This window comes from Musca vetustissima, unplaced genomic scaffold, assembly GCF_032173495.1.
Source record: "Musca vetustissima isolate MV318-11 ecotype Yass unplaced genomic scaffold, APGP_CSIRO_Mvet_v1 utg4378, whole genome shotgun sequence".
Lineage (NCBI taxonomy): Eukaryota > Metazoa > Arthropoda > Insecta > Diptera > Muscidae > Musca > Musca vetustissima.
In genome coordinates, this window is record NW_026887069.1 from 618322 (window position 1) to 633900 (window position 15579).

At 34.2% G+C, this 15579-nt stretch overlaps 1 protein-coding gene across 1 annotated transcript; it reads right to left on the reverse strand.

Annotated features, from left to right (window-relative positions):
• Positions 1–1410: 1410 nt before the first annotated feature.
• LOC133334556 (exocyst complex component 3-like) lies at positions 1411–3691 on the reverse strand. Its single transcript, XM_061542872.1, has 2 exons — positions 2720–3691; positions 1411–2652 (listed from the first exon to the last, which is right to left on the reverse strand). Exons 1-2 carry the CDS (start codon positions 3689–3691, stop codon positions 1411–1413), a joined length of 2214 nt encoding a protein of 737 aa, XP_061398856.1.
• Between the last annotated feature and the right edge of the window lie 11888 nt (positions 3692–15579).

The window sequence follows — 15579 nt, forward strand, 5'->3', positions numbered from 1 at the left end:
CTCCGGATGAGCAGACGATTGTCAAATCCGCCAAAAAAAGTACTTTCCGCAAACCGATAAAAAGAGAAAGATGAGTCAAACCAACGTCATTAATGGATTCTGGTGGCAGTCTCCACGAGAATCCATTAATGAAGGAAGTCAAAGCTGGCTCTAATATCAGAACGACGAGAGCTGAGTCGGAATCTTCCCCAAAGATGGTAAGGAGCCGCCTTTTCAAAGGAGACTATCTAATTGAATCACCAAAGAACATAGAAGCCCCAATAAAAACTAGTGGCAAGCTTTGGACCTATAGATGGAACAATTAAACTCAAGCTGGTGAGGAAAAAAGACATTCCTTAATTATAAAAAGGCTACAGTTTTCGTCAGAGGTTGGGGCATTTCCGATTTCAACACGGAACCCATGCTCAGAGTCTTCTGTCTGCAGAATAAGACACTGCTGGTGAAGAAGTGGGAAGTCTTCCACTGAGAGGATAACTATGATTCAAATTCGGCGTACTGAGGAGGTGTTTAAATCACTTTTGGACAATTTGAACGATCTGGAACTTATGCTTGGGGCCATTGTCTTGATAAAATTATCTTTTAGAATGTTTAAATAAAAAAACTTATAAATATAGCCTTCAATAAAAACGAGATTTCCTACACCTGCATCGCTCTCCCATACCATTATAGAGCCTCCTCCGTGCTTTACGGTTGTTGTTGTTGTCGCAGCCCTATTGCTATTACACAATGGGCTGAGGTGACAGACGTTGCCCGAGTAAGACTCGGGTCGTTTCGGATCGTAGACCCCTCTGTTACGGTCGGCATTGTGTGCTTAGGGTCCACGACTTTATTCGCCCTGCGCCACACCTTATTTGGTCCATCCGACCCAAACAAGTTAAATTTACATTCATCAGGAAAAATAACAGATTTCCAACATGCAGAATCCTTTTTTTTCGTGTTCTTCAACGCCATTCTAACACGAAGATCATTCACCTTTTTGTCTTCGAAATTACGAAGGCTCATCTTCAGAGGATAAAATTCGTCCTTGGTCCATGTATTTGCATAGCAACTTATACCTACCGAAAACCAACCCAACATAAAGTTTTAACCCATTTAAAGTTTTTCACCTGATTATATGTGACATATTTTCCTTGGTCCATGTATTTGCATAGCAACTTATATCATGGTACCTACCGAAAACCAGCCCAACATAAAGTTTTAACCCATTTAAAGTTTTTCACCTGATTATATGTGACATATTTTTTACCATTCGCGATTTGTTTTATAAACATTTTTTATTAATTTTATAAAATAGTAATTGGTTATATATCTTCATTTAAAAATTAATACTAAAAACACGCAAACACAATCATGCACGTTGTGAGTGCGTGCAACGCTATTAGGAAGGAATATCAATTACTCCACGCACAATTACCACAATTTATCATTGAACACAATTTCCTTAAATATACAATCCTGTTTATCTATGGTAACCATTGGCTTCTTCGATTGATTTGCATCTTGGACTTTTTGACGGACCTCAGCCGCCTTAACATCGTTACGTATATAGAACAGACGTACAATTTGTTCCTCTGTCAAAGAGGGATAATTACCCAAGAGTGTGTGTAAATCGAGCAGCAAGACTTCCAGATCGCATACTAATAGACTCGACAGCATTGAAATCAATTTCAATGGAGAGTCATTTAACGACAGATTTGGGGCAATTTTTTCAAAGAATCTCTCCAAACGTTTCGCTTCTTGATTGATTTTCGTTTTTATCGCTTCACAATCGGCCGTTGGACGGGATAAACGTTTCGACAACATTGCACGTATGTAACGTTTGGCCAATTGTTTCTGGGCCTCATTGATGACCATTTCAAAATTACAGGGCGTCAAATGATTGTAATCCTGAAAATAGTCTTCCAGCGTTATGCATATGGTGTCGACCGATATGGTAGAGGTTAGCCATTTTGGGGTAAATAACTCATTGAAATGGCCATCCAAGTCGAGGAAAGCTTCCTCCAGCAAATAGCCTGCAGCTTGGGTTCGTATCAATTGGAATGTTTCGAGGAGTTTTTCAAAGTCTTCATAATGCTCGGTGCGGGCATTGGGCCAATATTTCTGTTTTAGCTGTTGAGCCAAATCCAAAATCTGTTGGCTATTATTTACAATGGCTATAATGTGATGGGTAAAGAATTTGATTTGATCCCGATTACGAAAATGATGATCCTTCAAATCGACCACATGTTTCAAATACGTTTGACCAAAGATGTCCAACTGGCGTATGCTCATGACCAATGCTTTGAATGTCAGATCACTGTGTATGGTTTCGGTAACCTGCAACAATTGATTGATCATTTCAAATAGAATCACAGCAGCTGGACTGTGATAATATTGTTCATCTTGATCGGGTGTCTGCTCCGAGAACCATTGGGAACGATCCTTCTCGGCTGTGTTGGCCATCCATTCGTTGAAATTCTTTTGCATATTCCCAAGATATTCATCTTCCAGTGCTCGGAGGTGGCTGGGTGGCAGTAGGGGACCCACCAATTGTTGGATGTTGACATTTAGTTCGGGATGGCGCATTAACTCATAACCCGGATAGGTATTGATGACCCACGAAAGTAGGGAAACATATTCATTGCCCTGCAGGCCACTGGCAATATTTTCAATCTGTAATTATAGAAAGGCAAAAACCATGCTAAAGCAAGATCTTCAGATTCGGAACTCGACCACTTACATAATTCGACAAACCCTCATGGTACATTCGTACATATTCCTCAAAGATATTATAGTGTGGTGGAAAGCAGGGCACACACAGCGATTTCACCACCCTCAAGTCCACCAAAATATTTTGACGCAACACCTCCAAGTCCCGAACCAACCACATTTTATTGTCCTCCCTCTCCTCCATGCGAGAGCCTTCAATACGGGTAATAACCGCTTCCTTAAGGACATTCATTGCCATGGCACGCCATTGGCGTGGCCGGCCAGGTGGTCGGAACGATGTCACCTTCTCCTGCTGTAAGGCAAATTGATCGTTCTTTTCCTCTCGTTCGATGATACGCAAGGCAGTAACAATAAATTTAGGTTCCTTCCGTACCGTATTCAGCGTTCGACTCAATATCAGTCGCAGCTTCTTCTCCAAAGCCTGGGCCACAGTGTCGATTTTCTCAAAATGTCTCTTAAGGGTGATTTTATCGGAGGCATGCTGCTTGGGCTGTTTGTGCAATTCGTACAGCAAATCGTCGCGAGCACTTTCCAAATCAGCCAAACATTGGTGGGCATTCAACAGTTTATCTTCATCGATGAGGGCCATAGTTTTCTGCACACTTGTCTCCACATTAAAAATGTGTTTGATATTTTCCACAGCCGTGGCCAGTTGCGAATGTTTGGTATTCTCCTCCCGCACGTCTTCCAAGGCATCGTAAAGTTCGGGCACACCTTGCATTAGCTTTTCCACTTCCTTAATGCTGCGCTTCACCTCTCGTACATCCTCCAGACATGTCTTCAGCTGTTTCAGACCCACTCGTACACCTTCCAATTGATTTTGCATGCCGGTCTTCAGCAATGCCTCAACGGAAGCTTTTTTACGTGCCACCCGATGACGATACTGTTCAACCTTTTCCAATTGCCCTGGACGTTGTAGCATATTTTTAATGTCTTTTAATGCGGCCTGACGTGCCTCCTCTTCCAGTTGTTGTAAATCCATGATGACTTTTGGGCTTACTCCGGAAATTTGTTGGAATAGTTGGACTTTTTTGTGGAAAAAACTATTTCAATGGGCGTAGAACCAACCTTTCGATTGTTGATGTCGACAAATGACACACAACGAAAGAGCGATGAAAAGGAACTGTGCTATAAAGATGTGGTTAAAGCAAATTTGTCGTTATTATTCTCTGTATAGAATATGAAACAAAACAAATTACTCTCTCTGTTTAGAATCGGTATAAAGGAAATTTGAAAGAAACAGCTGATTTAGAGTTCTACTTGCCGATATGAAATTTGAATTTTAGGGATCTGTAGGTGATACAGGGTAGGTAACTAACTTAAACCACTTCAGTTACAAAAATTTCAAAAATGGCGGCCATACTAAATATTAAAACTATGAAAATGTGTGTTCAATTTTATATAGTCAAAGTTTTTTTTCAGGAATAAATAGCTAATTTATTCACGTTTTAAAAACAAACCCAAATTTTTACCCAAAATTTATGTTGAAATAAGAAATATTGTATGGAAAAGTAAATTGACCCATTATTTTCGTGGTCAAACTGAAACAACTTTTTGATTTTTTCTTCTAAATAGGTAAATTTTTCTAGTAATTTACAGCATAAACATTATTTTTGATTACGACAGCACACCTACGAGGCATTGAATTAATAAAATGCTCAATTTGATTCTTGGGTATATCAGTCTGTGCATCCGGAACCTTTATGTCTGTTTGTTTGTGAAACTCTTGATTTTGCTATCTATGATACTTCAAAAATTTGTCTATAGGTCTAATGTTGGCCATTATAAAACATGTTTTGTTACCACTGTCAAGCTGATATACCCAAACAAGCGGTATATTTACTTTAGTGAAGGGAACCATAGTGTTTTCCAACACATTTGTATAGACAATCTGATCCATTTTCTCAAAATCTCGTAAATATATTAATTTCCATAAAAAGAAAAACAGCCCAATACCATTACTGACCCTTCTCCATGCTTTCCAGTACCCATCAAAATACTGACTTTCTCACGGTCTTTAATTCAGCCGGGAGCATAATATTTCTCCACTGTGTCGGATTCTAATTAATATGAGGTTTTGCAAAAGACAATTTGGTTTTCCGATTCTTTTCAGAAATAAAATAACTTTCTCGATAGATTCTGGACATATAGGCCTGCTACCATAGCTCATCCGTGCTCTGTTCTTGAGGTTACATCCAACGATAACCGTCTCGCCAATTCGTTGAACTCCTAACGAACGAACCCTATTGAAATTGGGAAAAATCGGTTGAGATTTAGATATATCTCCCATATATATTTTCGTCCTATTGTATGTAAATGGTGCACCAAACTCGCCATATATTCTCCGATTTGCACGAAATTTAATATAGCGTTCTGAATTAGGTCTAGAACGATGTGTGTTAAATTTCGTGAAAATCGGTTCAGATTTAGATATAGCTCCCATATATATTTTAGTCCGATTTTATGTAAATGGTGCACCAAGCATAAGCATAGCGTACTGAATAAAGTCTAGAGTGATGTGTGTTAAGTTTCGTAAAAATCGGTACAAATTTAGATATAGCTCACATATATATTCTCGCCCGCACCAAAGTTCCTATATATCCTTCGACTTGCATGAAATTTAGCATAGCGTAATGAATTGAGTGTGTGCCAGAAACTTTTACTCGTCAACATAGGCGTTGATCTCTGTTCGTTTCGTTGTGACTGATATATTTTTTGATCAAATATATTCTGTACTTTACTTTTTCTCACATACTGCAAAAATATTCCGGCCTTCTTCAATAAAGACTATCGAAGTTGAATCGTTCCTTTATGTTAATTGCCATTTTTTGAGTTATTATTTCAAATATGTATTTATTTTGAGAATTATTTATTGTTTTCTACTAATCCTAGCAATTTCTGGCGCATTCGAACCTTTATTTTCTATATTAAAGGTGATTTTCTGAATGTTAGGTGTACTGTACAAAATTTTTGGCAATTTTGGTATATTTTACAAATTTTTTCAAAATTTGTTTTCTGTAAATTATTTTATTTTTTTTGCATAACTTACCTAAATTTAAGTGATTTAAAAAAAATGTTCAAAAAAATGCAGTAAAGTAAAAAAAATTACACAATGTTTTAATTATATAGCCACTTCAAAGTCGATGTATTTTCATAAAAACCGTTATTTATGGAAAAATTGCATGCAATAATTTTCTATTATCACACTAAATCTCTTAAGTGCAGTATATCGAAGTATTCTGAATTAAAAAATTTTCAAAAATACTTAAAATGAATCGAGGGCTGATCAAAAAATGTTAACCACAATAAATGTTTTAATTGCGTGACCACCACTGTATATATTTTGGCAGTCGACACGAATGATTTAAAACTCACTTTCTGTTGAAGTGTAAGTCTATATTTATTATAATAAAATTATAAAATAAAAAAATATATATTATATATATTAAAAATATTATACGTTTAATTCGAAAATTAAAAATATGATTAATACCTAAATTATAAGTAATCTTGAAAGCTTTAAATTCTAAAATCAAGATAAGATTTAAAATTAATTTGGATTTTTTATAACTGGCTTAATGAACACACATTCCGCGATAAGCGAATGCACAACGGACGATTAAAAATATTTTTTTTACATTGATTTAATTATTTAAATAAAAGATAAAAACTAGCATAGTCCATTATATAATATTAACATTATATACTATGTAACATCTTAGTGTATTTCCTCCTTAACAATTTCAAATATATCCTCTGTTTGTAGTGATGGTTGTGTGCTATTGTCATTAAATTTACGACGATACAATAAAAGTTGTATTTCTGCCATTGTCTTATAGGCAATATTTTCGGGCATTGTTCGCAGTGTAATTGCCATGCTATCTGCAAAAGCACTGAAGGCATCCGTTGTTTTCGGAATATTGACGTTCACAACAGGATCGGGAGCTTCATCTTCATATTGCTGTTCCACATTTTGCACTTCTTCTTCTTCGTCACTGTGTTTTCTCTTACGTGCTGGTAAAGGCTGGGTAAAACTACTCTCCGATTCACAGGACTTGGCGTTTGAATCATCCAAATAAATGGCTTCGGGTGTGCTGTTATCCTGTGAAATGTAAATGAGAATTGTCCAAAAGAAAGTATTAAGATAGTTGTTTAGGAAATATGAAAATATAAAAGAAAATGTAAATATATTTAAACAGTTTTCCCTGGCTTTCCTTCTCACTGAAAAAAAAATTCGATCATTAAGCACGACTCTAAAGAGAAAAAAAACTGACTTAAATTCATTTAATGATCATCGCCCTTGCAGGCAAAATTCAAATAAAAATCTTTAAATATTGCACACTTTCGAACGCAGTTTGGTCAAAACGTGAACAGAGTAAGGAGAATAAAGGTCTGTGGGAGATTTATCCAATCTCATATTAGTATCCTGCTTTTGAATATTTGTTTCAATTAAAAGAGCAAGTTTATTTGAGTGCCTCATCTTGGAATTTTGTCACAAAAATACAAAACTTTTATAAGGGAAGGTCACATTTCCCGAGATATGAGCCTATGAAGCTCCAAAAATGCATATGCTTATAACTTTGTCGGTAAGTAATTTATTTTTTGAATCTGAAGTATAAGTGCCACAACAATCAATCACTCACCCAAACGCTTCTTTTTGTTCTGTATTGTATAGTTTGTATGTGTGACACACACAATGCATGAAGAAAATCAAAATAGTTTTGATTTTGAAAATCAAAACTATTTTGATGAATAATAATATGAATAATATTCATTTTGAAAGTTGTCAGTAAATAATTTTGTGTATAAAAATAATAGAATTGTGACGGAATAAAAAAACAACTGAATTTACGACTCAAAATGCAATTTTTGGGACAAAAATCGGAATAGTGATTGAAGAGTTTGCCATACACTAGTCAATCTCACATATACAAAAAGGGGTTCATCGGCATGAAACCCTTTCGATCTGGTGTATTTTATTCATTTTCAAAGTTGACAGTAAATAATTTTGAGTATACAAATAATAAAATTGTGACGAAATAAAAAAGAACTGAATTTACGATTCAAAATGTGATTTTTTTGGACAAAAATCGATTTTTTGGAATAGTGATTGAAGAGTTTGCCATACACTAGTCAATCTTACATATACAAAAAGGGGTTCATCGGCATGACGACATGATGTATAGTGTATGGGGCCCTTAAAGCCAATAGAGGTGGCACAACTTCTCCGGCTACGCTCTTCAAATCCGATCAACATTTTTCAGGAAAGAACTTTCGTCAGCAGCCAACCTGTTACAACAACAATAAGCTGTATACAGTCAAAATCGTTTACAACGACATATAAGTAGTTTATTTTGAAAGTTTTTATATGCCAAGTGGTTCGCCATTTAATGAGTTTAAACCCAAACGTGTTTAAAGTATTGTAAAACTATCTATTTACCCGGTAAATACCATCTCTAGATATAACCTCAAAAACAGAGCGTGTACGAGCTATGGTAGCAGGTCTACAATCCCGGAAACTATAAAGAAAGCTCTTTTATTTCTGAAAAATCGGAGAGCCAGATTGCATTTCGCAAAAGCTCATACTATTGGAATCCGATTCAGTGGAGAAATATTATTATCTCGAATGAATTAAAGTCAAATATTAAATAGGCAGACATAATACAATTCGAAATTGTTCTTTATTAAATGTCCTCCCGTATTCAATTTACTCAATCTACCTGCTGGGAAAGTTTGAGGAAGCAAATCTTTCTTCATGTAATATTTCGCATTTTCAATGTGTTACACATATAAGTGGCAAGCATTTAGGAAAGATCTGGAAGCGATAGAAATATAAATATGTGTTACACATATAATTCGAAAATATGACATTTTCAAAATAAATATATTTTGTTTGTTTGTTTACTTTTTTCTGTCAAATGACGTTGACACTAGTATAATTTACAACAACAATTTCCATGTGGTTGTTGTACAACAACACTTGCTGTTTGTTGTATTATTACACGCTTGCTGTTACCTTCTATTATTATACCATGGGATTTTTTATTAGAAAAACAAATTTTTCAATGACTAGAATTCTATTTCCAAAAAAAAAAAAACAAAAATTTCAAAATACGCATGTCAGAGTTGAAAATTTTCAACTTTATATTTTTATACGCAATGCGTATTTGGGTAACATTCATTGAGGTGAATAAATTCGTACGCATACGCATGAATTTAGGTACGACCCTAAAACCTTGATTGTTGCCCTACCGCAACCAACCTATGACATGTTTCAATGTATATTTGAGGTTATTGTATATTTTCTTCAACGAGAACATAATCTTTCTCCGTTGAGTCGGATTCCAATTCATGTGATCTTTTTCGAAAACCAATATGGTTTTCCATCTTTTTTCAGGAAATAAATAGCTTTCTTGGCTATTTCCGGGTATGTAGACCTGTTACCAGAGCTCGTATACAATTAGTTTCTGAGGTTATATCCAACGATTCTCACCAATTCCGCTGAACTCTTAAATGGGTATTTTTTTTTTACTGCTGTGGCAATTTTTTGGTTAGTACCAAGCGATGTTTTTATGCAGCCATCCTTCGTAAAGAACTGTCAATACCTATCTAGTAGCACAAAATCGAGAAATAACTGCTTTATTAATGGAATATTTCTCTGAAATCATTTTCTGTGATCAATTATTTTCACAATCACTGGCAAGGTATACCATTTATCGGAGTACTGTATTTGTTTCTAGGCATTTTTATACTTTTTTGGCAGTGAGACAACTAAATTGAAAACCAGACACAGGACATTGTAATAAATTATTAACCTTGCAATTTTAGTTGCATTAGTTTTGGAAACCAGTGTATACTTTATAGTGTCTCCTGTGAATATTTCGAGGTTTTGCAAACGAAATGACAAATTGTATATAATTTATAATATTTTTTAGGCAATTTTATCAATTTTATAGTTTGTTGTTGAGAGATCATTTTGCAGACTTTGGGAACCTGTTATGCAATTTTCGGAACGGCTAAAATACGCATTTCATATGTTAAAAAAATTTAAAGTTAAAACCATGTCTTCTGTTATAAAACTGATTTTTTTTATAAATTATATGGTATTTAGAGCTATTATTTAACTTGTTTTCCAATTTTGTGCCAAAATGATCGAAAAGGTGCTTATTATTCACTCATATGCCAACTATAAGAAAACCTTAAAAATTGTTGTTCCTAAAGGCGGCATCGATAAAAATATCACAATTACAAAAATGTTGTAATCATTTTAAATTCTAAAGTGTTCTCCTGTATGTTCTTTACAATTACCAAGAATAATATAAAATTTTAATATAGTTAAAAGTCATATAGTTTAATATAGTTACAAGTCGACATTCCCACTATTTTTTTTTTTTAAGAAAAATGAATTATCGCTAGTGTTGAAAAACCTCATTGACAAAATGCAAACTATTGGCTGAATAAATTTACTTAGCTCGATGAAATTTGGTACCGAGATAGTTTGCAATACTATTGAAGATTACTCAAGGTTTTTTTTCATATTTGGTTATAGGATTTTTTAGTCACAGATTGAAGAAGAAGATACAGAACAGATGGCGACTATTGGTATATGCCGGCATTAAAAGCACTTACCCCATATGGGCATAAGTTGAATATAGAAGCTGGACTGGGATCGACTTAAAATTTCCCCACAAGCAGATCGATTCTAGTCTAGCTCCTATATTCAACTTGTTTTTATACATATTAACATTTCTTTATAATGCATAATACCGTATAACAATAAATTGTTAACTTACATTATATACATTGGCATAAGTTCTTGGTTTCCTTCGCACTATAAAATCCCCAATAAAAGTCATTTCGTTATACCAATACACCATTGGTTCATAAATTTCATCGCCATCACCAGCGAACTGTATGCTATGTTCCACCTTTTTCTTTTCAATTAGATATGCGGTTCGCAAAGATCTGATCTTTCGGATAACTTCGTCTTCTGTCATATCGCATTCGATTGCAATTTCCTGCAAAGCCTTGAAAGAGAACAAGACACAGCATGCATGTTTAGGCATTTCATATTAAATGTGTGTAGAGGATGTTGTAAACTGCAAACATTTTGCGGATGTAAGTAAACAACCCAATCCAAGGAGATTAGAAAAGTTAAATTCCTGCACACTCAAGATGGCGGGCGAAAATCAAAAATGTTTTGTTTTTGTCCTTGGTGTGTTATGTATGTAAACTCACATCCAAATGCTTGCAGATTTATACAACATAACTGCCTACATACCTGCTTTTTCAGATCCTTACGACGAAATTCTTCAATATTTGTATTCCATAGACACTCACGCTGTCGATATAATGAAATTAATTTCAGAATACGCTGTTTTTTGTCCATAGTGCAGAATTGAACAGCGAGTAAAACTTTTAGTCGAAAACAACAACAAAAGGAAATTGTAAAATTTTCAATATAAAATTTGTTTGTTATTGTTGCTTTTTTTATCCGCTTGTAAAATACTTCAACTCTCTTCTGCTAACAAACTAAAATATTTATGTACATACATACATGTTGCAAGGAATCAACTCACAACTTGCAAGAAAATCGATATTGTAGATATGGTAACTCTATCGAATCAGCTGTTTACAACATGTACTATTTGTATTAACATATGGTCTGTTCCAGTACATTTTTAATAGTAAATCTAGTAAAAGGGGAAAATGGCAAAAACTAAAACAAATGAAATTGCAAAACTGAATAAATAATCTGCGAATTTTTTGAAAATAAAGTTACAGTGAAAAATTTTTCAGAAATAAACGGGTAATTTATTCACTAAAAAAAAAAAACAAAAAATAGTAAAAATGTACAAATAGTGGGCATCTGTTTTATATAATTTCAAATAACTGCAAAAATTCTATAACTAAATATGAAAAATACCTTGAATAATCTTCAATAACACTGCAACCTAACATTAAATATTTTATCGAGCTAAGTACATTTCAGTCAAAATTTGGCAGTTGGTCAATGAGGTTTGTCAACACTAGCGATAATTCATGTTTCTTAAGAAAAAAATAGTGGGCATGTCCATTTTAAAAGACTTGTAAATATATTAAAATTATATATTTCTCACAAGGATCTTTCTCGAACATAGAGGAGAATTCTTTAGAATTTAAAATCATTCAAAAATATTTGTAACTATGATATTTTTATAAGGTTTTCCTATAGTCGGCATATGGGTGAATAATAATAAGCACTTTTCGATCGCTTTGGCTCAAAATTGTAAAAAAAAAATAAATAAGTGTTCTAAATAAAGATTAATTTATAAAAAATCAGTTTTGAGTTTTTTTACATAATAGAAGACATTGTCTTAAACTCTTCTTCTTTTAAACTCTGAAATGCCTTATTTAGCCTTGCCGAGAATTGGACAAAAGCGAAAGGAACAACCATGGCGTTTTCCAACACATTCATATAAACAATCCGAACTCTATACAAAAAACAACCCAATCCCATTATTGGCCCAATACTATTATTGATCTTCCATGCTTCCTAGTACCCTTGCAATGCTGCGGTATGAGCCTTTCATTTTTGGACTTTCTCATGATAAGTTTTATTGAATATTTAATTTGTTATTTAATATTTAACTTTAATTCATCAAAAAGCATAATATTTCTTCACTGAGTCTGATTCCAATTACTATCAGCTTTTGCGAAAGGCAATAAATTTCTTGATAGTTTCCGGGCATGTAGGCCTGCTACCATAGCTCGTCTACGCTTTGTTCTTGAGGTTATAACCAACGATTACCGTCTCACAAATTCCGTTGAACTCTTAAATGGGTATTTGTTAATGCTATGACAATTTGTTGATCTGTGCGAACTGATGTCCTTTTGAAGCCTTCCTCCGTGCTGAACTTACGCTACTGACGCTTGCATAAAATCGGCTTATAAATCGAGAAATCACTGATTTATTCATGGAATATTTCTCCGAAATAATTCTCTGTGATAATTTTTAAAATAATAATTTAAAAAGTTAAGCGACATTTAATGACCTTGCCAATTTAGTTGCTTTAGTTTTGGCCACCAGTGTATACTTGAAATAAAATATACATGATTAAATGTCATGTACATTAGAACTAGTCCACTATAGAGGAATAAGTCATCTTCCCATCGCGAATAAAGTGCTATCCAGCGTGCTATGTGAACGACTGAAGCCAATAGTCCATGTCATTCTCGGACCATACCAATGCGGCTTCAGCCCTGACAAATCCACCATTGACCAGATTTTCATTCCACCTATTCGTCGACTATAAATCCGCATTCGACAGCCCTATCCGCTCTGAGGGATTTACCTTTGAACAAATTGAGAAAGAGTCATCCAAATTGGGTCTGGCAGTAAATGGCGAGAAGACTCGAACCAACTGTGGAACTTGAGAACTATAGTTTCGAGGTAGTCAATAATTTTATATACCATGGTTCCGCCATAAATAAAACCAATGACATCAATTTTGAAATTCGGAGGAGAATAGTATTGGCCAACAGATGCTACTATGGTCTAAATAAGTAAATCAGAAACAAGGCCACCTCTCGCCAGACCAAACAGACACTCTTCAAGACGCTGATTCTACCCGAGCTGTCGTATGGATCTGGAGCATGGATACTTGAGCAATCAAATGACGCAGTTCTTGGAGTGTTTTAAAGAAAAATTCTCCGGAAGATCTATGAGGCAATATGCGTATACGGTGAATATTGCCGTCGAATGAAGCACGACTTTAAGGCATATAAAAGCGAACCAGCTGATGGTTCACGCAAATGGGGAAGGCCACGAATTAGATAGAAATATCAAGTGGAAGAAAACATTGCCGAACACGGTATTTCAAATTGGAAGAACTGCGTAAAAGAACGACGCGCCTGAAAATCTTTTTTAAGCTTGGCTTATGGAACAAATTTTCTGTCACAAGCCAGCTAAAACTCCTTGTACATTAGAACTTTTTACCGGGTTAACCTACTTTATGCGGATTTATTTGACGTATATGCAAAGGAAATGACAATAGAAACCCACTGGGTTAACGAAATCCGGTTAAATGTAAACGTACTATAAGCAAATACATTAGAACATGTTACCAGGTTAATCTACTATATGAGGATTTATTTCACATATATGTAATGACATTGACAATTTAAAACCACTGGGTTAAGGGAATACATCACATTGTAAGTGTACTATTTCGTATATGCATGGAATTGTCATTTGAAATCGACTAGATTTCGTAGACGAATAGTACATTTACATTGTATTGAATTTAGTAAAACCGGTGGAATTAAATTTACCAATTCCACTGCATGTATGCCAAATAAATCCTCATAGAGGAGGTTTATAATATGTTTACATTGTACCGGATTTCGTTAACCCAGTGGGTTTATATTGTCAATTCTAATATTTCAAAGTAATGTCAAATAAATCCTCATAAAGTAGGTTAACCCGGTAAAAAAGTTCTAATGTACAAGGAGTTTAATCCTCATAAAGTAGGTTAACCTGGAAAAAAGTTTCAATGTAAATGGCGTTTACGTGGCAAAATGTTTTAGTTTAATTTTTGCCCTCATTTTTATATCCTGTCAGTTATTAAAAATATGGCAACAATGAAACATCACCTGGGTAAACAAAAAAACATAAACAAACTAAACTGGTTGGTATTTCCCTAACCAGTTATCTATTAGTAAACAGTTGCTGGCATTAAAGCAAAACCACTTTTTCCCAGCCATTGGAAGCACTTTCCGATAAACTTGAGGTATAAAATGATCAGATTTATATTTATTTCTTACTTACATTCAATAGCAACTCATTTCTTTCACTCAATTGAAAATCTTTTAATCCCAATTTGGCCGGTCCTAATATCGACAACAGTAACTCTTCGTCGGGCGACAAGTGTAATGTTTCCTCGTCTGTCATGCACATCTCAATTTGATATTGTTCAATTTTTCGACGTAAAAATTTCTTCATATCATCATATTTCGATCGTAAACTTCCAATATCTCGATAACATCTGGTACTGGTCGTATTAAATTGTTCCGTCACTTTGGCCCATGCGTCCAATCGCAGCTTAGTACTGTGGGTATCGATTTTCCTATTTAGCAAGGCACTTTTATGTTGAGCAATTAGTTTTAGGAGAAGAATTTTTTCTTTATCAGAAAAATTCGCATTACGTTTTTCTTTTCGAACAAACGAATCTCCGTTCATCATTTTTTTCTTTAAATGTAAACAATTACAGAATTACTGACACAAAAACATTTGTTTACAAAATGTTACCATATGTTTTTGCACAGAAAGTAATCCAGTGGGTAAAAATGCCAGAAGTTACCAAATTTTATTTCAGCTAATAGGTAACTACCTAGATAAGACTATGTTTACACCACATATTGAATAATATACTTATTTAAAGGGAAATAAATAAAGGGATATTACAAATAAGTTATAAAAATTATTATCTATTTGAAATATACACTGATGGCCAAAACTAAAGCAACTAAAATTGCATGTTTAATAAATGCCGCATATCTTTTTCAAAAACAAAGATATTGTGTTGGCTTTTTCAGTTTCAAATCGAGTACCTTATCCACTTAAAAAAAAACAAAAGCATTAATGCAAGGGCATTATGAAATTTCGGAGAAATATTCCATGAAATCATGATTTTCTCGAACTATAAGTTGATTTTATGCAACTATACGAACATCAGTTTGTACTGATCAACAAATTGTCATAGCAGTAAAAAAAATACCCATTTCAGAGTTCAACGGAATTTATGAGACTGTTATTAAACAATTTGCTTTTCTCAAATATAAAAAAGTTCATAGTTCATTCATAGATACGCAAGATTCAAATAAATATAA